This window comes from Trachypithecus francoisi, unplaced genomic scaffold, assembly GCF_009764315.1.
Source record: "Trachypithecus francoisi isolate TF-2019V2 unplaced genomic scaffold, Tfra_2.0 Lachesis_group0, whole genome shotgun sequence".
Classification (NCBI taxonomy): Eukaryota; Metazoa; Chordata; class Mammalia; order Primates; family Cercopithecidae; genus Trachypithecus; species Trachypithecus francoisi.
In genome coordinates, this window is record NW_022681453.1 from 133,345,805 (window position 1) to 133,368,370 (window position 22,566).

General features: G+C 43.9%; 1 protein-coding gene across 2 annotated transcripts; it reads left to right on the forward strand.

Annotated features, from left to right (window-relative positions):
* The first annotated feature begins 418 nt into the window (after positions 1-418).
* Positions 419-22,165, forward strand: LOC117083852 (nmrA-like family domain-containing protein 1). Of its 2 annotated transcripts, XM_033211960.1 has the most exons (6): positions 419-685; positions 8,266-8,504; positions 11,069-11,318; positions 15,051-15,241; positions 19,806-20,001; positions 21,501-22,165. In XM_033211960.1, the coding sequence occupies exons 1-5, from the start codon at positions 646-648 to the stop codon at positions 19,983-19,985; spliced, it is 900 nt and encodes a 299-aa protein (XP_033067851.1). In that variant the 5' UTR covers positions 419-645; the 3' UTR covers positions 19,986-20,001; positions 21,501-22,165. The 2 variants fall into 2 exon arrangements, with proteins under 2 accessions (XP_033067851.1, XP_033067850.1); XM_033211959.1 differs by lacking the exon at positions 21,501-22,165 and having other exon boundaries at positions 421-685; positions 19,806-20,259.
* Positions 22,166-22,566: the final 401 nt, after the last annotated feature.

Consider the following 22,566-nt stretch of genomic DNA (forward strand, 5'->3'; position numbering starts at 1 on the left):
TTGTGGTGAGCTGAGATTGCGCCATTGCACTCCAGCCTGGGCAACAGGAGTGAAACTCCATTTCAAAAAAGAAAGGAAGGAAGGAAGGAAGGCAGGAAGGAAGGAAGGAAAAAAGAAAACAGCAGTGTTGGCTGAGTGCCGTGGTTCATGCCTGTAATCCCAGCACTTTGGGAGGCCGAGGTGGGTGGACCACCTGAGGTTAGGAGTTTGAGACCAGCCTGGCCAACATGGTGAAACCCTGTCTCTACTAAAAATACAAAAAAAAAAAAAAATTAGCCAGGCATGGTGGCACGTGCCTGTAATCCCAGCTATTTGGAAGGCTGAGGCAGGAGAATCCTTTGAACCCAGGGGGCGGAGATTGCGGTGAGCTGCGACTGTGACATTGCACTCGAGCCTGGGCAACAAGAACAAAACTCCATCTCAAAAAAAAAAAAAAAAAGAAAAGAAAAAAAGAAAATTGAAAATTGCAGTGTCACAATGAGTAAGCAGGCTAGTGGTAACAGGAACAAAGAGAGGCACAGTAAAAGGTGTGGTCATTGGAGTGGGTATATAATTCTCACCTGAGAAGAAACACGGCATTTCAGCTGGTGTTGCTGCTCCAGGGAAAGTTCTTCTACTCCACCGACTCTCTCTTTTCCTGGTGACATGGCCAGTAAGAAAGTAATTACAGTGTTTGGAGCAACAGGTAAAAAGTCTTTAATTTTTAGGGCCTGCTGACTTTGCTCACTCTCTTGTCTTCCTGTTTGTAATTTCAGAGCCTGCAAGAGTGGGCTGAACAAAGAGCCCTTTGGAAGAAATTTTTTAAAGTATCCTATTGCTTTAGTTCTTGATGTGGTAAAGGGGTGGCATGATTTGATTTGTAACTTGATCTCAGCAGGACAACGACACTGACGTTATCTCCCTTTCCCAATCATGGGGCTAACTTGTTGGTGTAAGCTAAAGCTTACATAAGCTATACTCTGAAGTCTTCTCTCCACTCACTTCCTAATAAGCAAAAGGTACAAGTGTGAGAGGCCTGTGGGTTTGTAGTGAATATCCAACGCCTGACCAATCTTCCAGGGAGTCTGCAAGCATGCAGTGTGGGGAGTTTACCTTCCTGGCTCTGTTACAGTTTGTTCCTCAACAGTCAGAGCCATCTCTGCACAATGTAAATCAAATCAGGTTATTCTCCTTCAATCTATTCTCATTTCAGCCTCCCAAGGATCCATGTGAAACTGTCAGATCATGTCAGGTCTCTGCTCAAAACCCTCTAAAAACTCCCAGCCCCATGGCACTCCCAGTAAAGTGCAAAGTCCTGCTAATGCCCTGCAACAGGGCCTTGGAAATGCCTTCTCAGACCTCTCTTCCTGCCACTCTTCCCTCACTTGCTTCATTACCCTGGCTTGCTTGCTGTTCCTCCAAAACACCCCCACAATACAAAGCCTCTGGCCTTTGTATTGGCTGCTGCTTCAACCTAGAATGATCTCCCTCTGTTACTATCTCATCTTGAATTGTAGTTCCCGTAATCCCCACATGTCATAGGAGTCACCAGGTGGAGATAAATGAATGTTGGGAGTGGTTCCCCCATCCTGTTCTTGTGATAGTGAAACGGGAGAGTTCCCTGGTCCCCTGCCACAGGATGTGCGACGGGGGTGTGGCTCTCTGTTCTGCCACTGCAAGCTCAAACCCTTTAAGGGAGGGGGAGCATGCATATAGGCAGGTGCAGGAACTGGGGCAAGTGCTTTTGGGCTCCTGCCCTATGGCAGCATCTAAGGGTAGGTGTCTATAACTTTCAAAGCCCAAGTGTGTATGTGTTACAGTGCACTCTTTTAGCCTTGCCATCTGCAGGTGGTTTAAGGGTTAACCAGCTCAGTGAACCCTCTGCCTTTTTGCAAAAGGAGGGGGCTAGTGTGACAGTTTTCTGTATCCCAAGCTCATCCAGCATCCCAGAAGAATCGGGTCACACATGGACTTGAAGGATGAATGCAGAGGTTTTATTGAGTGGTGAAAGTGGCTCTCAGTGGGATGCATGGGGAGCTAGATAGGGGATGGAGTAGGAATATGACCTTCCCCTAGAGTTTGGCCGATTCTCCGAACATCCCCACCCAAACTCCTCCTGACATTCCTTCTCTTCTCTCCTCTGCATCATTCTGTCATCTGTTTGTCTCCTCGTCTCCTAGTCTTCCTCTGGAGCCTGAGGTTTGGGGCTTATATGGGTACAGGATAGGGGGCATGGCAGGCCAAAAGGCAACTTTTGGGGTTCAAAAACAGGAATGCTTATTTCTCACTTAGGACAGCAGGTATCCAGGCTTGAGGGTGGGGCCTTTGCCAGGAACCACCCTCTTCTACCCAGTATTTCCCTGTCTCCTGTTCGTATCAATAGTGAGTTAGTTCTCACGAGATCTGGTGGTTTTACAAGGGTCTTCCCCCTTCACTGGGCACTCATTCTCTCTGCTGCCACCCTGTGAAGTGGTGTCTCCTGCCATGGTTGTAAGTTTCCTGAGACCTCCCTAGCCATGTGAAACTGTGAGTCAATTAAACCTCTTTTCTTTATAAATTACCCAGTGTTGGGTATTTCTTCACAGTAGCGTGAGAAAGGGCTAATACAGTTACCCACTGCTTTCTTCCTCATGTCATTCAGGTCTCTGCTTAGATGTTACCTTTTCCATGAGGACTTTCCAGACCTCTATATTTGAAATTGCAACTCTGCTTCCACCCTGCCCATGTCTGGCTCCCTTCCTTACTTGATTTCTTCTATTTCTGCCTGTCTTTCCACACTAGAATATAAGCTCTATGAGAACAGGGATTTGTCTGGAGGAAGTCAAGGGCTAAAACAGGAAACAGAGTGAAATAAATTATCAAAAATCAATAGTCAAGTATGATATTAAAAGGAGAAGAAGAGGCGATGGGGTCACGGATGACTCTATTAAGCATTAGGGTGATGGTAAAGATGTTGGCTTTTCCTGAAAGAGAAAAGTGATCGAAGGGTTTGGTTTTTTCAGTGTGTTTGTGTTTAGCTACAGGGTCTCACTGTGTTGTCTGGGTTGGAGTGTGGTGACTCTCACAGGAGCCATCGTAGTACACAGCCTTAAACTCCTGGGCTCAAGTGATCTTCCTGCCTTAGCCTCCCAAGTAGCTGGGATGGCAGGATTGCAACAGCATGCAGGCATTGAAGGATTTTGACCAGAGGAATGACATGACTTTGGTGTTAAAAGGATCATTTTAGCTTATACTTTGTGAAGGGACTATAGGGGGTAAGAACTGAAGCAGGGAGACCTGTTAGGAGGTGGTTGTCATAAAATAGGCAAGATGATAGTAGCTTAGACCAGGGTGGTAGCAATGAGGTTGTGGAGAGTGGTTAGATTCTGTGGAGGTTTTAAAAGCAGAGTTGGCAGGATTTGTTGTTGGACCAGACATCAGGGGTAAGAATGGAAGAGTTGAAAATGACTCTGAAGTTTTATGGCTTGAGTAACTGGAAAAATGAAGTTGAGATTCACTGAAATATGGGAGACAGTGGGGAGGAGGAGAAGGTCAGGAGCTCCTTAAACTTGAATTGGTCTCATTAAACTTGAATTGCCAACTAGGCATCCAGAGACTGGGGAAGCAGTTGGATAAGATTTTTGGGAGTGGCCAGTCACTCTATTAATTCTGTCTCCTAAATCTCTCTCAGATTTTTTCCATTCTCCCTCTTAGAAGCTTTTTCCACACTCATTTGCCTTCTCTCTATGTTCTACCTTTAAACAGAATCATCTTTCAAATCTGATTAATTTTTCAAACCTTGTAGCCAGCTACTACCACCTTGTATCACATTCCTGTTCTCCTTCATTACTGCCCAAGATGTAAGCCCCTCTGGTTTTTAGTCTTAACCCTGTATTTCTCCATGCATCCTTTCCCTGACCCCACATCTCAGACTCCCTTGCCTCCAAAACCTTCTCATGGTACCCTTCTGTTCCAACATCAGCATCTTGCTAAATGACCCCTCAGCCTCTTTGAATAGATGGTCACTTGACTTTTCTCTCTCAATCCTCCCTGCTCATCATCACCACATCCAGTTAATCACCAAAATCCTGTTGATATCATCTTGTCAAGGAAAATAGTGAAAGACTTTGAAATGTGAAAAAAAGACGGCTGGGTGTCCTTGCCCAAGGCACCATTATCAGTTTTGTGAGCCTTTCCTTGTTTTTAAGATATTTATAACTCTATAAATTGTAGCAAATAGATAATAATGCAACATATTCTTATCCATAGAAATGCAAATGAAGGCTGGGTGCAGTGGCTCACGCCTGTAATCCCAGCACTTTGGGAGGCTGAGGTGGGCTGATCATGAGGTCAGGAGTTCTAGACCAGCCTGGCCAATGTGGTAAAACCCCGTCTCTACTGAAAATACAAAAATTAGCAAGGCGTGGTGGCGCATGCCTGTAGTCCCAGCTACTCGGGAGGCTGAGGCAGGATAATCGCTTGAACCCAGGAGGCGGCAATTGCAGTGAGCTGAGACTGTGCCATTGCACTCCAGCCTGGGCAACAGAGCAAGACTCTGTCTCAAAAAAAAAAAAAAAAAGAAATGCAAATGAGTTGTGTCTGGTGGACCACAATTGATCATTGCCTAGAGGATATTGACTGGTTTTGTCCCTAATTGTACATTCATTTTAGCATTTTGGCATTCTTGATTGCCTACATATATGTGTGTTCTTTGAATTTTTCTTATAACATTGTACTCGTTCCCTCATTAATTAATGAGTTAGATAGAATTTTGACACATTCATTTTATGTGTGTATAAATTATTATTTACTCTTTAAAAATGTATCCTTTAATATTCTGAGTATCTTTTAAATTTGCATTATTCCCTCCACCTGAATAACACCTTCTAGCACAGGTCAACCTTTACCTAGATTGTTTTAAAGCCCACTAATTGTACCCTTGTCTGTGGTCTCTCTATCCTATTCCACACTCTCTATTAATCAGAGCGCTTTCCCTGCATGTAATTCTGAACATATTGCTTAACTTCATAAAATCTCCTGTTCCCAGAACAAAGTGCAGCCCTGTAGACCTATTTTACTTCTCTAGCCTCATGTGTGACATTGACCTGCAGTTCTCAGTCAGATTCATTTCAGTTCTCTGAATTCACTGCCTTCTCTCTCACCTCTGGAATAAAGCACTTGCAATCCGCTTTGCATGCAACACACTCCACATGCCTCTCCCAATTCTTGCCTGTTCTTTAGGGCTCACCTCTGTTACCACTTCCTTCAGGAAGCCTCCCTCTAGTCTGGGTTAGATGCTCCATTTATGTCCTCCTCTGGAGCCTGTATTCTCTCAGTCCCTTTCCCCCTCCCCTAATAACACATATTACACAGTATTATAATTGCTCTTTAATGATCTCCCCTGCTAGTCTGTAAGCTCTGTGCAGGCAGGTGCCATGTTCAGGTTTGAATCCTGAAATCCTTACCTAAGCAGCTATAGGATCTGGAGTAAATCCTTGAACTCTTTAGGCCATAATCCAATCTATTAATAATGTCTTTCATAAATTTTATCGTATATCCAACATGTTCAAACCTGCTATTGTTTACCACTACATCCCCAGGGCATAGCACAACATGTAAGAGTCATTCACAAACATGGTCCCAGGACAATAATAGAAACTTTCCTATAAAAATCCTTTTCAAGGACCATGACCCACCCCACCTACTCCAGCACCCCCCAACCCCCTGCCAAAAGCACAAATTATACTCAAATAGAAGGTACTTCAGTTTGTTTAGGTTTTTATTTTATAGAATCAGAGTAAAATATTCAACTTACCTGCTTTTTAATTGTGAATGATTCCATATAATGGCCAGATGAAAAAAGGTTTTGTTTTATTTTCTCTAATTTATAAAGAAAAAAAGGTTTATTTGATTAATGATTCTCATGGCTGGGAAGTTCAAGATTGTGCATATGCATCTGATGAGGGCCTCAGGCTGCTTCCACTCATGATAGAAGGTAAAGGGGAGCTGGCATGTGCAGAGATCACATGGAGAGAGAGAGGAAGCAAGAGGAAGGGTGGAGGTGCCAGGCTCATTTTAACAACCAGCTCTCAGGAACTAATGGATAAGAACTCACCCCTGAGGGAGGGCATTAATCTACTCATGAGGGATCTGCTCCCATGACCCAAACACCTCCAATTAGGCTCCAATATTGGGAATCACATTTCAACATGAGGTTTGCAGGGGACAAATATCCAAACCAGCACCCAGTGTTCTGCAATTTCACAGTGATGTGCATAAAACGGGAATTCATTTGTCATTGTATTGGGCACTCAGTGACCTCTCAATTTGGAAGCTCAGTTAATATCCTTGGACTTAGAGAAATTACTATTTTCTTAGATAATTTCAATACCTCCATCTGTTTTCTCATTCTGTAATTCCCCTGGCTTGATCTTCTAATTATTTTTCTCTCTCTTGCTTGCTCTCTTTCTCTTATCTCTTCTTCTCCTCTTTTTGGGCCAATATAGCGTCTGGAATGCAAAACCTTTTCTAATCTCAGAGGATATTAATTCAGAGTCTTGCTCTGTCACCCAGGCTGGAGCACAGTGGGGAGATCTTGGCTTACTGTAACCTCTGCCTCCCGGGTTCAAATGCTTCTCCTGCCTCAGCCTCTCAAGTAGCTGGGATTGTAGGCACCCGCCATCACACCTGGCTAATTTTTGTATTTTTAGTAGAGATGGGGTTTTACTATGTTGGCAAGACTGGTCTCAAACTCTGACATCAAGTGATCAGCCAGTTTCGACCTCCCAAAGTGCTGGGATTACAGGATTGAGCCACTGTGCCCAGCCCCAGAGGATATTAATTCTTTTTAATTTTTTTATTCAGTTCTCTGGACTGTTTCTGTTTCCATCAGTTTGTTTATTTTGGGTTTGCCTTTCATTTTGGAGGCTTTCCTCAAACATATGATGAACTTTGACTGTCTGTTCATATTTACTAGCAGACAATTTACTACGAAATTTACTATGAAACCCTGTGTGCAAAGACAGAGCTCACTGAATAACCCCTGACCCTCCTGTAGGGTTATCAGTGGTATATTAGCTGGGGTCCCACAAGAAACAGGTGCCACACTCCTTCAGAGAAGCTGAGAACAATTTAATAACAGTGGACAAGGAAGACAGCAATAAGGAATAAGTAAGCAACAAGAGGAAGGAGAAAAGGGCAAGAAAGATGACCAGAACTTATGGACAGTAGCGATGTGAAAGGGGTCATCTCTCTTGCCCTTGGGTCTCTGGCTGATGTCTCTCATTGCCCAGACCCAACCTGAGGGCACGAGAGGGACTCCATGAGGATCAACTGTTGAGTGCACTAAGTAGAACAGAGAAAGTGAATATGGAGCTGGAAGCACAAAAAAGTATCCAGGACAGGTATCCAGCCAATGTGATGGAGGAACCCAAATGTTAGTAACCCAACATAGCACCTGGCCTATATCACAGGATATTCCATAAATATTTGCAGGGTTAATAAATCAGGCAAGTAGTGATCATATCATAATCGGCTTTGAATGTGGTAAAAATTTTTTACAAGTTTTTTAATTTCTAAAAAAATATAGACCAGGGTCAGGTACAGTGGCTCATGCCTGTAATCCCAGCACTTTGGGAGGCTGAGGTGGGTGGATCACCTGAGGTCAGGAGTTCGAGACCAGCCTGACGAACATGGTGAAACCCCGCTTCTACTAAAAATACAAAATTAGCTGAGTGCATGCCTGTAATCCCAGCTACTCGGCAGACTGAGGCAGGAGAATCGCTTAAACCCAGGAGGCAGAGGTTGCAGTGAGCTGAGATCGCACCATTGCACTCCAGCCTAGGCAACAAGAACAAAACTCCGTCTCAAAAAAAAAAAAAAAATATATATATATAATACATATATATATATATATAGAGAGAGAGAGAGAGAGAGAGCAGGAACTTCTTTTGATGAATTGTCTGAATAACCCCAGCATAAGGTCTACAACCAGGTAAAAGTAGAATAATTGCCTTTGTTGAATCTGGAGAACCTGTGGGCAACCCTAATTTTGACACCCTGCTCACTTGCCCTTCTTGTTGCCTCAAGCCTCTCCCACTTCTCTCTTCCCATGTCCTCTGCAAAAATGCCTCCTAAGAGGCCACAAAGAACTTAGTTTGAAAGCCATGGGGATATGTGAAGTGCCATGTAGCACCCCCTGAAGTAGGTACTACAGCAGCTCCACTCTGAATCATGGGATTTCTGGCCTTCTTTCAGTGAACATTCTTCTTGATCCTTCCTGTATTTCTTCTTCCCTTGACCCTGCAGGAGCTCAAGGTGGCTCTGTGGCCAGGGCAATTTTGGAGAGCAAAAAATTTGCAGTGAGAGCAGTGACCAGGGATGTAACTCGACCAAATGCCCTGGAGCTCCAGCACCTTGGAGCTGAGGTGGTAAAAGGTGACCTGAATGATAAAGCATCCGTGGACAGTGCCTTAAAAGGTGCCTATGGGGCCTTCTTGGTGACCAACTTCTGGGACGCTCTCAACAAAGATAAGGAAGTGTTTCAGGTAGAAACCAAATTGTTTCTTTTTTCCTTTGAGCCCTTTCCTCTTACCCTCCCTAGCAGCTTCTTTCCTTCCTAGAAGGGGACAGGCCTTCAATCTGGGCAAATATATGTCTTACATCCCTTTGGCATTTATAAAAAACATGTACTTTAAGTACTTGTTAAACGTATCTTTGTAAAATTAATGTTATGTAGCATCTGTCTAGGTCTGAAGACCTTGAATATTCCAGAGTGACCGTTTAATGAAGCTAGTCATTGGATTATCTACTTCTCACCATTTGTTTGTACATGGCATGGGGGGTGGTAGCAAAGGTACCCCCGAATTTGAAGCTAGTCTGAGAGTGAAATAGAAAGAATAAAGATGTAATTTACACTTCATTTACACTTCAGATCGATAATTTGGGGATGGGAACATAGAAAAAGAAATAAACGAGCAAACAAGCCCACAGTGAATTAAATTCAGGGAAAATGAAAGTTTGTAGAAAAAGTAAATGTAGGCTGGGCGCAGTGGCTCACGCCTGTAATCCCAGCACTTTTGGAGGCCAAGGCGGATGGATCACCTGAGGTTGGGAGTTTGAGACCAGCCTGAACAACATGGTGAAACCCTGTCTCTACTAAAAATACAAAATTAGCCAGGCGTGGTGGTGCATGCCTGTAATCCCAGCTAATTGGGAGGCTGAGGCAGGAGAATCAGTTGAACCTGGGAGTTGGAGGTTGCAGTGAGCCAAGATCGGACTATTTCTCTCCAGTGTGGGCAACAAGAGTGAAACTCCGTTTCAAAAAAAAAAAGAAAAAGAAGAAATAAATGTAACCATAGAATATCACATAACTCAGCTTCAGCTGTGTATAAGCACTAAATATTGATCTAGCCAAAAACAATGATTGGGAGAATGAAAAAAAGGGAATTGTGTATATGTGTGGTGGTGGTGGTGGACAACGTGAGTGAGTAAGAGAGGAGACAGAGCGAGTGAGTGAGAGAGAATAATTAAATCCTCATCTTTCATAGTAGGAATTTAGTAGATGATATTTCAAATTGAAAAAATCAAGAATTAGTGGTATAAACGTTTACAAAAATAAACAGCTAAATGAAATTGAAGTGTTACTTCTGGAGAACAGTAATCAGCATAGGGGCACAGGGAACTTATTTTATTTTATTTGTTTTATTTTATTTTTTTAGAGACAGGGTCTCACTATGTTACCCATGCTGGTCCTGAACCCCTGGGCTCAAGTAATCCTCTCATCTCAGCCTCTTGGGAATTTCTTTTTCACTATAAGATCCACTCCCTCCCAACCCATGACAGTACTATTTGAAATTTTAAACTATGTATATGTATACATTTGAGAAAAAATGAAGATTAGATTTAAAAAAATATAATGGATGGTATTAGCCACTTGAAGAAATGGTACAATTCAAAAAATCGAGAGCAGGATCAAACTGTTCCAGGAATGTCTCTTGAATTAATGATACCATTCACAGCCTGTGTTTTAGTGATAAACTCTGGAAGGGCTTATTTTAGGAGACTTGAATTCTACTTCTGATATTCACTTACTAGGAAACGTAGGGGTACAAGTCACCTCTCTGCTTCACTTCCTGCCTCTGCTAACCCAGGTTAATTATGTCTTCTCTGCCCGCCGCATGAAGTTTTGTAAGGAAAAGTAAGAAAGAAAAAGCAAAAAGGAAGGAAAAAAAGAAGAGAGAGATGAAAGTGCTTTGGAAAATTTGGACCTAAACACACACAAAAAAGAGAATATATATACTTATGTGTTTGTATGTGTGTATATACGCCTCCATTATGCCCTCAATATCCAAATGGTGTGTAGATATAGTCCATTACTAGACACAATTATAGAAAATAAATAAATGCGATTGCAGTTGATCACAAAGACACTGAACCCAGAGAAAAACACCATCTCTTCCTGGCCAGTTGCCACCAGGTTGCTTCTTAGCTTCAGACAGGTATCTGGGGTTCCTTTCTCCTCTGCCCCCTCCCTAATTTCTTATTCTACTACTCCCCCACCTCCAGTGTTCTGCTGACAGCCCCCATGGGAGCAGGCTGAGGAGTTGGGGGTTTTGGAGTGGAGCCTTTGCTCAGCAATGCTGGTGTAGTGGCCTCTCATAAGGTAAATTGAATATATTTTGAGGCTGGTAGAGCTTCCTCTCCATAGGGATGAGGGTAATAAGAAAAGGAGCAGGTGGGCCTGGCGCCGTGGCTCAGGCCTGTAATCCCAACACTTTTGGAGTCCGAGGTAGGCAGATGACTTGAGATCAGGAGTTTGAGACCAGCCTGGCTGTATGGTGAAACCCCATCTCTACTACAAAATACAAAAAACTAGCTGGGCGTGGTGGTGCCCACTTGTAATCCCAGGTACTAGGGAGGCTGAGCCAGGAGAATCATTTGAATCCAGGGGGCGGAAGTTGCAGTGAGCGGAAATCATGAGACTCTGTCTAAAAAAAAAAAGCAGGGGGCAGGAAGGGAGAGGGGAGTGGAGGAGATTCTGCTCTGAATATCTGTCCAAATGCAAATACAAATACAGCGGCCTATATGAGGATTTACTTTTGACCCTCAGGGGAAGCTGGTGGCAGACACCGCCAAGCATCTGGGTCTGAAGCACGTGGTTTACAGTGGCCTGGAGAACGTCAAGCGGCTGACCGATGGCAAGCTGCAGGTGCCGCACTTTGACAGCAAGGGCGAGGTGGAGGAGTACTTCTGGTCCATTGGCATCCCCATGACCAGTGTCCGCGTGGCGGCCTACTTTGAAAACTTTCTCACGGCGTGGCGGCCCGTGAAAGCCTCTGATGGAGATTACTACACCTTGGGTAAAATGAAGTGAAAGCTCACCAGGCACCTGGTTGCCCTCCTCTCTACTCACTTGCCTCCCTCTCTTCCTTCTTGCCCCTCTGCAGTGGACACCTACCATTTGAGTGCCTTCTATATGTTTAGCTCTGTGTGAAGTGCCGAGAGGGCTGCCACATTGTCCCAGGCTTCTCTAGGGCACTACACTAAATTGCTCTTCTAGGGCAGAGAACTAGATCTGGGATCAGAAGCACAAAGGGTTACATTTCCAATCTTAACATACTGACCGTCCTTAATGTAAGTACTGGAGTTAGCTATGTGACCTCCAACCTCAGTTTCCTCAGGTTATTTTTATTTTTATTTTTTGAGATGGAGTCTTGCTCTGTCGCCCAGGCTGAGTGCAGCAGCATGATCTTGGCTCACTGCAACCTCCACAGCCTGGGTTCAAGTGATTCTTGTGCCTCAGCCTCCTGAGTGGCTGGGATTACACGCACCCGCCACCACACCTGGCTAATTTTTGCATTTTTAAATAGATACAGGGTTTCACCATGTTGACCAGGCTAGTCTCAAACTCCGGAACTCAAGGGATCCAGCCAACTCAGCCTCCCAAAATATTGGGATTACAGGTGTGAGCCACCATGGCTGGCAGTTTCCTCAGGTTTAATGGGAAAATTGGACAAGATGACTTTTTTATTTTTTATTTTTTTGAGTCTGGGTCTCTGCTGCCCAGGCTGCAATGCAGTGGGTCTTTCGCCCATACTGGGTTTCATTGCTCACTGTGCAGCCTCGAACTTTCAGGCTCAGGCATCCTCCTACCTCAGCCTCCTGAGTAGCTAGGATTACATGGGTATACCATCACATCTGGCCAATTCTTATTTTATTTTATTTTTGTAGAAATGGGGTCTCTCTTTGTTGCCCAGGCTGGTCTTGAACTCCTGGGCTCGAGTGATCCTCCCGCCTCTGCCTCCCAAAGTGCTGTGATTACAGGTGTGCGCTACCATGCCCAGCCTCAGGATGACTTCTAAGAGCCCTTCTAGCTCATCCATCTGACCTTCTGTGGCAACAATGGAGGAAAAGTGTTCTTCTGATCTGGGTCCCATGGTCAGAATTAGAGCTTAGAGGGACTGTGACCTGCCCGGGAGACAGGTTCCCAGGCCCTACCTGCACAGAGTCCAATTCCATAGGTCTGGGTTGATGCCTGGGAGAATGTAGTTTTAACAAGGACTCCAGGTAATTCCAATGCTGCTGGTCCACTGGCCGGCATTCCTCTTCCCTTTGGGGACACTTTGTGTGGCCATGGTCAGAGTTGGCCTTTGTGCAGTAGATGGAATGTGGAAATACCAATGACAACAATTCAGGCTTTCTTCCTTGATTCAGAATTAACACTCATCAGAAGCCGGGAGGGGTGGCCTGTGGTCCCAGCTACTCAGGAGGCTTAGGTGACAGGATTGTTTGAAATACAATGAGGGAGGGAGGGTAGTAGGAGGTGAGGTCAGAACTAACAGAGGGTCTGGTTGTGTAAGCTTCGTAAACAACTAGCTTTTCCTCTGAGAGACACAGAGAGCTATCAGAAGGTTCTGAGCAGACAGGGCCAGATGTGGTGGCTCATGCCTGTAATCCCAGCACTTTGGGAGGCCGTGGCAGGCAGATCACTTGAGGCCAGGAGTTTGAGACTGGCCTGGCTAAGATGAGGAAACCCCATCTCTACTAAAAGTACAAAAATTAGCTGGGTATGGTGGTAGGTGCTTGTAATCCCAGCTACTGGGGAGGCTGAGGCAGGAGAATTACTTGAACCTGGGAGGCAGAGGTTGCAGTGAGCTGGGATTACACTACTGCACTCCAGCCTGGGTGACACAGCGGAACTCCATCTCAAAAAAAAAAAAAAAAAAAGAAGATTCTGAGCAGATGTAACATTCACCTGAGCTGAGTTTTTTACAGGGTCACTCTGATTTTTATGTTGAAAAGAGACTATGAAAGGGCAAGAGTTTGGCCGGGCATGGTGGCTCACACCTGTAATCCCAGCACTTTGGGGGACTGAGGCCGGTGGATCATGAGGTCAGGAGTTTGAGACCAGCCTGGTCAAGATAGTGAAACCCCGTCTCTGCTAAAAATACAAAAATTCGCTGAGCATGCGTGCCTGTAATCCCAGCTACTTGGGAGGCTGAGGCAGGAGAATTGCTTCAACCCAGGAGGCGGAGGTTGCAGCGAGCTGAGATTGCGCCACTGCACACTCTAGCCTGGGTGACAGAGCAAGACTCTGTCTCAAAAAAAATTTTTTTTTTTTCGTATTTTTAGTAGAAACGGGATTTCACCGTGTTAGCCAGGATGCTCTCGATCTCCTGATCTCGTGATCCTCCCGCCTTGGCCTCCCAAAGTGCTGGGATTAAAGGCATGAGCCACTTCACCTTGGCTGCTATAGTATTTCTGACAGGCTGCCTGGACAACATGGTGAAACACTGTCTCTACTGAAAATACACAAATCAGCCTGGTGTGGTAGCAGGTGCCTGTAATTCCAGCACTTTGGGAGGCCAAGGTGGGCAGATCATGAGGTCAGGAGATCGAGACCATCCTGGCTAACATGGTGAAACCCTGTCTCTACTAAAAATACAAAAAATTAGCTGGGCTTGGTGGCAGGCGCCTGTAGTCCCAGCTACTCAGGAGTCTGAGGCAGGAGAATGGCGTGAACCCGGGAGGCAGAGCTTGCAGTGAGCAGAGATCATGCCACTGCACTCCAGCCTGGGCGAAAGTGCAAGACTCCGTCTCAAACAAAACAAAACAAAACAAAAAACAAACAAACAAACAAACAAACAAAAAAGAAAGGGCAAGAGTGGAAACAAGGAGACAAATTTTGCAATAACTCAAGTCACGGATGATGGTGGCTTGGACCAGGGTGGTAGCATTGAAGATGATGAGAAGTGGCCAGATTTTGTACATATCATGCATATGAGTTCCAAAGAAAAAAAAAAACAGGATATGGGATGTGAGAGAAGTGTCAAGGCTGACTGCAAGATTTGTGACCTGAGAAATCAGAATGATAGGGTTGCCATTAGCTGAGGTGGGAGGCTGTAGGGAAGTTGTTGGGGAGTGTAGTTCAGTTTGGGGACTGTTGAGTTTAAGATGTCTATTGAACAGTCAAGTAAGGATTTGAGTACGTAGTGGGACACATGAGTCTGGAATTCAGCAGAAGTTTTGGCTGGAGATATGTTTAATCATACTTTACATACAGAAGATATTTAGTAAATGGTTGCTCTTTTTAATCAATATCCAGACACTGTAGTATTCTCTCTCTTTTTTTTTTTTGAGATGAAGTCTTGCTTTGTTACCCAGGCTGGAGTGCAGTGGCACGATCTCGGCTCACTGCAACCTCTGCCTTCTGGATTCAAGTAATTCTCCTGCCTCAGCCTCCGGAGTAGCTGGGATTACAGGCACGCACCATCACGTCTGGCTAATTTTTGTATTTTCAGTATAGACAGGGTTTCACCATGTTGGCCAGGCTGGTCTCGAACTCCTGACCTTAGGTGATATGCTCGCCTATGCCTCCCAAAGTGCTAGGATTATGGGTGTGAGACACTGCATTCGACCTGTAATTTCTCAAACAAAACCTTGTAACTGTGTGTAGATTGTGGCCCCTGGGTTTTACATTGCCTTCCCACACCTTTTGTTTAAGTGATTGATTAGTTTGGGTTGGTGGGACCTACCAAGGATGTGATATCATTAACTATTTATCTTTTCCTATTTTTTTTTTTTTAAATTAGCTGTACCAATGGGAGATGTACCAATGGATGGTATCTCTGTTGCTGATATTGGAGCAGCCGTCTCTAAGATTTTTAATTCTCCAGAGGAATTTTTAGGCAAGGCCGTGGGGCTCAGTGCAGAAGCACTAACAGTACAGCAATATGCTGATGTTTTGTCCAAGGTTTTGGGGAAAAAAGTCCGAGATGCAAAGGTGAGTTCTTAGGGGACATCCATGTGATCACAAGAGGCTACCTTGGTTAACATTCCACTGACTTACAAATTTTGGTAGACTGTCTGTGGATTTAGGCAGGATTGAACTTAAACTTTCAAAAGAAATTGAGAAGGACTGTGGTTGCATAAATCTAACTTCATTGATTGTAGCAGTAGAATCTCTCCCATACGGCTTTATTTCTTTGGCTTAGGGTTAATTGACTTGTAAAAGTAAAATTACTTTTGAGTGGAAAGAACTTAGAATGTGAAGATTGAGATACAGCCTTTTCACACACACAATCCCAACTCCTCGCATAAGCCCTTGATGCTGACCACTTTGGTCGGCCAGAACTAGCTGATGTGGAACAAGGCACTTAGCTTCATTGAGCCTCAGCTTCCTCAGTTGCAAAGTGGGGCATGATAGTATCTACTTCGGGTGTTCCTGTGAAAATTACAGAGAATACATTTAAAGGACTTATGATAGTGTTTGGCACATAGCAGTGATGTATCGAGTCTCTGTGATGAACCCAGTGCTACTTTAAGGAATTTGCAGCAAGGTTGGAGTGAAAATGTTGATGCCCATCAAGTCACCATGATCATTATAAGACATAACTCTATAGGTGCTCAATTGTGTTGTTCAGAATATCAGTGCTATAGGTGACCAGAAAACAGTGGAAGAAGGTTTCATGGAAGACGTGGGCTTGAGTTGGTCCTTGAGGGAACATGACTGTGTATAGATAGAGGGGGCACCAAGAGGGCTAGCCTGGCTGATTCTAGAATAAACACAACAAAAAAGAGGCAGTATAGGAAGGAGGCAGATTCTGGCTCTGCTCCTATCCTTGGTAACTTACTTAACCCCTCTCCATCTCAGTTTCTTCATATGTTCCAAAAAAAGTTGTTATACCTCCTTCATGGGATCATTGTGAGGATGAAATGAGATCTGTACAGCAGGTGCTTGGCACTGGGTCTGGCACTTAGTAAGCCCTCAACAACTGATCATGCTATAAATCATGCAGGAATGGCCCCCTTGTGTGGGTGGCTGCCTTCTTGGGCTTGGAGGTAAGTTATTTTCTCCAAGGAATTATGCCTGGCCAGGACAGACTTTTTACAGAAGAGTGAGAATTGGTGATATTGAGCATTACCAGCCATTTCCCCAAGCAGGTATTGATAAGAGGAAAGGAAAAGAAAACAGGCTGTTTTCAGGGTACAATGATAGAGTTGAGTAGTTCCAATAGCGACCTTATGGCCCACAAAGCCTACAGTATTTATGTCTAGGCCTTTAAAGAAAAGTTAGTTTCCCAGCACTTTGGGAGGCCAAGGAGGGTGGATCACGAGGTCAGGAGTTTGAGACCAGCCTGGCCAACATGGTGAAACCCCATCTCTACTAAAAATACAAAAATTAGCTGGGTATGGTGGCGGGGGCCTGTAATCCCAGCTACTGGGGAGGCTGAGGCAGGAAAATTGTTTGAACCCAGGAGGTGGAGGTTGCAGTGAGCCAGGATTGCGCCATCGCACTCCAGCCTGGGCGACAGGGTGAGACTCCGTATCAAAAACAAAACAAAAATAAAAAATAAAAAAAGGTTTGTTGACATATGTTCTAGAACATTTCCTAGAATTAGGGATAGAAGTTGGGATCAGCAGCTCTTGTGCTTCTAGAGGGGGTATCTAGATTCCCAATTCAGCCTCGGGCACTGAAGTTGTCAGGAGGCAAAGGTTTTTTTTTTTTTTCTGGAAAACCAGTGTAGGATTCAATCTAGCCACAAAACCACATCTGGTTATCTCATTGAAGCCACACACACATTTCTTGGAGAGATTAAGTTACTCCTATACCCAAGAAGGCAGCCACCCACTCAAAGATGGGCTCACAGGATCTGCAAGGTTCCTTGTACCTGGGTGCACACTTACCTCTCAGTGACCCTTCTCCCAGACCATTTGCATTTGGGTCATATATTCGTTTTCTCTTGTGGGTTTGAACCCTGTAATGAAGGAGAGAGAGAGTGTGAGTGTAGGGGATAAGTGTGTGTATTGATTCTCAGAGGATGCAGTAGACATTGTTCTGAATTGTTCAGAACCTTTCAAGCATCTGTTAGTCACATACTTGGTCCCTGACTCTTCTTGGTGTACAAATTGCTTTATAATGCAGCTGAAGCTCCTCTGGTACCACAAGGTGTAGGGCATCAGAGGCTGCAACTTCTATAGAAAGGTCTGACAATTCCGGGGAAGGGTGCATCTCGCCACAAGGTGGCGCTCCAGCCCTCACGGTCTGACTTCCTCCCATCTCCTCAAGGGGGTATGAAATGTCTGATTGAAACTGTCTAACCCCCAAAGGAAGATGGTTTTCTCAGAAAGTGAGACACAACAGAACAGGCCTCTTTCCTTCAAAAATCTGCAGTAAAAGAATTCCTTATTTCACTGAAGTATATTTGATATCAAAGTTATGGATGAAAGAGCGACTCAAGGAGACAGACATGGAAGAATCTTCCATGCTTCTCACACAGACTTCTATTTCCAAACTCACTTCAAATTGTCAATGTTTTTCTGATTTCAAAAATAGCAAATACTTATTGAAGAAAACTCAGAAAATTATGAGAAAGAAAATATAAATCACACATAGTTCAATCTCTTAGAGATAGCTACTGTTAAGATTTGACAGATTTTCTTGTTTTTTTCCAGTATATGTAAGCATTTAATAATTGTACATATATACATACATATATTATAGCATATACTTACATATTTATTGTATTAAATATATACATATGTATATGTATATATGTGTATATATGTATATATTTAATACAATTATTGTATGTATATTGTATATACATATGATACACATAATGTGTACACAATAATGTATTAAGTACAATAATTGTATTTAAATTGTATTTAAATAAATACTAGCATCTATTAGTCATATACTTGGTCCCTGACTCTTCTTGGTATACAAATTGTTTTATAATGCAGCTGAAGCTCCTCTGGCACCACAAGCTGTAGGGCATCAGAGGCTGGAACTTCTATAGAATGGTCGGACAATTCCGGGGAAGGGTGCATCTCGCCACAAGATGGCCATATTATTGTATTCAATATATACATATATACACATACTTATATATACATATGTATATATTGAATACAATTAAAATAACACTAAATGTAGCATTTTGTTTCTGGCCTTTTCAGTTAATGAGAATTTTTCTATTTTGTTAAACTTCTCCAAAAACATTAAACTGCATTATGTTCTGAGAGTAGATGTACCACAATTAATTCTACCATTTCTCTATTGTTGGCCATGTAGGTTGTTCTTAATTTTCTCATTATTATGAATGCATGTGACAATCATCACTTTGCCTAAGTTGTTTGCATCTGTCAGTTTTTTAAAGACCAAGTAAAATTGCAAAGTCAGAGTTTATCTCTGAGGGCTAAAGACAGATTATACTGGATCCAATAGAAATGATTTTAGCTAATTCAGTAGGGGGGATTATGGATCTAGTTAGTATTAGAAAGGATTCAAGGAGTGGATTTTATGGAAGGTGACAGAAGGCAGCTCAGTTGGTGTGGGATGGGCTCCATTTCTGCTTGGGCCTGGCCTTGGCAAAGGCTGGGGCAATTGGAGGTAAAATACAGACCTCTAACCAAGAAAGGGAGCAAGGATGGATGGGCCATCAGCCAGGTGAGAAGGAGAGCCTGGTGCCAGAGAGGGGGGATCTTGATGCTTCATGGAGGTCCAGGTGGGTGGACGATTTCAGAGGGCTGGTAGAGGAATATGAAGAGGAAGTGTAGGCGAAAGCACTGCGAGGTGCTATTCACATGAAGGCTGATACAGATCTATAGTACCTTATTGAAAAGGCTTGGGACCAGAAACAATTCAGCTTTAGGAATCTTTCAGCTTTTAGATAGGTTATTGTCTACATATATTATATAACATCACCAGCAGGGGCTGGAGCAGGAACCTGTAATCAAACACATCTGTATCTCTGCAGGCAAATATTTGAATGTTTCCACTAAATGGCGTAATTAAAGACCATAAATAGCTTCACATAGTTAGATCAGGTTTGCCACCAAATTAGTTCAAAAAGGTCAGTTTGCTGGCAAATGGCTTATGGGGACAAAAAAAAAAAAGCTTTAGAGTCTCTTGGATTTTGGAATTAGGCTAAAGAATTGTGGACCTGGCTGCGTGCTGTGGCTCACACCTGTAATCCCAGCACTTTGGGAGGCAGAGGCGGGTGGATCACCTGAGGTCAGGAGTTTGAGACCAGGCTGGCCAACCTGGCAAAACCCCCATCTCTACTAAAAATACATACAATTAGTCAGCTGCGGTGGTGGGTGCCTATAATCCCAGCTACTCAGGAGGCTGAGGCAGGAGAATTACTTGAACTTGGAGGGCAGAGGTTGCAGTGAGCTGAGATTGCGCCACTGCACTCCAGCCTGGGTGACAGAGTGAGACTCCGTCTTAAAAAAAAAAAATTACGGAACTGTATCATCATTAAGGTGAATAATGTCATTTCAAACTATTTTAAGTAGGGGCTATAACATTTTCTGTCTTTTTATTTGTTCTTAAAAAGATTACCCCAGAAGTTTTCGAGAAGCTGGGATTCCCTGCAGCGAAGGAAATAGCTGATATGTGTCGTTTCTATCAAATGAAGCCGGACCGAGATGTCAAGCTCACCCACCGACTAAATCCCAAAGTCAAAAGCTTCAGCCAGTTTATCTCAGAGAACCAGGGAGCCTTCAAGGGCATGTAGAAAATCAGCTGTTCAGATAGGCCTCTGAACCACACAGCCTCTTTCCTCTCTGATCCTTTTCCGCTTTACAGCACAACATTCATGTGGACAGAACATGTTGGAATGCAATTGTTTGCAACACTGAAGGATTTCCTGCAGTCCCCTCTTCAGTAGGAAGCACTGTGTTGGTGACACAGTAATCTGATTCACCTTTAACTTGCTAGTTAGTGATAAGGGTGGTACACCTGTTTGGTAAAATGAGCAGCCTCGGAACTTGGAGCTTCTCCCCTAATATCTATTATAAATAAATACTAGCAGCAAAGGAAATAGCTGATATGTGTCGTTTGTATCAAATGAAGCCGGACCGAGGGCAGATTATACTGGGATTTCTCCTGGGTGAGTGATTCCAAGCCCTAGCGCTGAAATTCCCCTAGGCAGCTCCAGTTTTCTCAACTGCATTACAAAATTCCCAGTGAACTTTTAAGTAGTTTTAATTTTAAAAAACGAACATCTTTGTAGAGAATTTTCTGGGGAGCATGGTGTTCAGTGAACAAGCACAAGCTCTGGAAATGCTAAAATTCAGTTTTGCTTCAAGATTGGAAGTTTATTTTCTGAAGTTTATTTCATCCATGAAGTCATCTTTTGAGCCACCATTCAGTTATTTGTCTATTAATTCCTTGATCCTTCATTTATCCATTCTGCAAACTTTTCTTGAGCACTAGCATGGGTGGCGCATTTGTGGACTTCGCTTCATTCCTATGTGTTTTCTTCTCAGAGTGATCCACTCTCAGAAAGGCTCCTTTCCAGTTTGTGGTTGAGTTGGAGTCAGGTCAGGGCCAAGAGGGCCCATCTCCCAATTTAGCTCTAGGCAAAATCCAGGGGATCTGCAGTGGGGAGTGGGGACAGGAAGCTGGAGGGAAGGCCTGTGAAGGGTAGGGATGTGGAAAGAGGAGGTGACAGAAGGACCCCATAGGACCTTCTTATATCTCTGGCTTAGCATTTTTTACATCATATTGTAATCGTCTTATTTGCTAGTTTTCTTTCTTTCTGTGAGTGACTTACGCTCATCTTTATCCCAGTGCCTGGTACATAAGAAGTGATCAATAAATGTTGATTGACTAAATGAGTAAATAATCAATTCTATTATTACAAGAAAAGAGTGGCCAGGCACAGTGGCTGGTATGTGTAATCCCAGGACTTTGGAGAGACTGAGGTGGAAGGATCACCTGAGTCCAGGAGTTTAAGACTAGCCTGGGCATCATGGTGAGACCCTGTCTCTGGAAAAAAAAAAAATTAGCCAGGCCATGGTGTTGTGCTCCTTTGGTCCCAGCTACTCGGGGGCTGAGGTTGCAGGATCACCTGAGCCTGGAGGTTGAGGCTGCAGTGAGCCGTGATCATGCCACTGCACTCCAGCCTCGGTGACAGGGTAAGAACCTGTCTCTAAATAAGTAAATAAATAAACAGGTGCATTGCTTGTGTGTGTTGGGGATGTGGTTCTTACTCCCTGAAAAGAACTAGCAACTGCTACTTTTTAAGGGCAAGAGATTGGCCTCTTCTTGGAATGGAGGATCCCCCACTATCCAGCGTGTGATGATAGAAGCCCCTGAGCAAGGACAGAGATGGTGGAGCCTGTGTGAGAGCCCTTGGCCTGGAATCTCACTCAGGAGAGGGAGACTTGGTGGTGGCAAAAGACAGCCTTTTCTGTTTTATAGCTCCAAGCGACAAGTGTTGAATAAATGATGTTGAAGTTGTTGCAGACAAATTTTGATTCTTGGGGGGCAATCACAATTGAAGTGCATTTGAGGACCATTCTCCTTTGCAAAATACCAAGCCCCCAGCAATCAGTTCAGTGCAACTTAAGTGCTCAGCCCTGGGAAATTGGCCTGGATAAATTTCTAAAAAGGGAAAAGAAAAAGAAAAACAGAACCCTAAACTAAAAATAGGTGACTTATTACTTATCTGGGTGGGCCAGATGGGAAGAATGACTGCTGTTCCCTAAATAAACCTCAGGGTCCCCCATGTGGAGAGTGACTACAGGCCCAAGGGCCCCCTGGACTTTTTGTGTGTTTGCTGGAATGGCAGGTTGCTTCTTTTGGACCAGGATAGCTGAGCATGGTGACTCACACCTGCAATCCCAGGACTTTGGGAGGGCAAGGTGGGAGGATTGTTTGAGGCCAGAAATTTGAGACCAGACTGGGCAACATAGCCAGACTCTATTTCTAAAAAAAAAAAAAAAAAAAAAACAAACTCAGCCAGGCATAGTAGTGTATGCCTGTAGCCCCAGCTATTTGGGAAGATGAGGCAGGAGGATCGCTTGAGCCCAGAAATTTGAGGCTTCAGTGACCTGTGATCATGCCACTGCATTCCAGACAGAGTGAGACTTTCCTTCTCTCTCTCTCTTTTTTTTTTTTGAGACAGGGTCTAACACTGTCACCCAGGCCGGAGTGCAGTGGTGCAGTCACGGCTCACTATAGCCTAAAACTTCTGAGCCCAAGCGATCCTCCTGCCTCCACCTCCTGAGTAGCTGGGACTACAGGCACACAGTACCATGCCTGGCTAATTCTTTTTGTATTTTTGTAGGGACAGGGTCTAGCTATGTTGC

Excerpts from the sequence above, each read along its gene's own strand:
- LOC117083852 (XM_033211960.1), top strand. The coding sequence starts at position 646 with ATGGCCAGTAAGAAAGTAATTACAGTGTTTGGAGCAACAG. Across the intron at positions 686-8,265 it reads TACAGTGTTTGGAGCAACAG|GAGCTCAAGGTGGCTCTGTG; the intron begins GTAAAAAGTCTT and ends TTGACCCTGCAG. Across the intron at positions 8,505-11,068 it reads AAGATAAGGAAGTGTTTCAG|GGGAAGCTGGTGGCAGACAC; the intron begins GTAGAAACCAAA and ends TTTGACCCTCAG.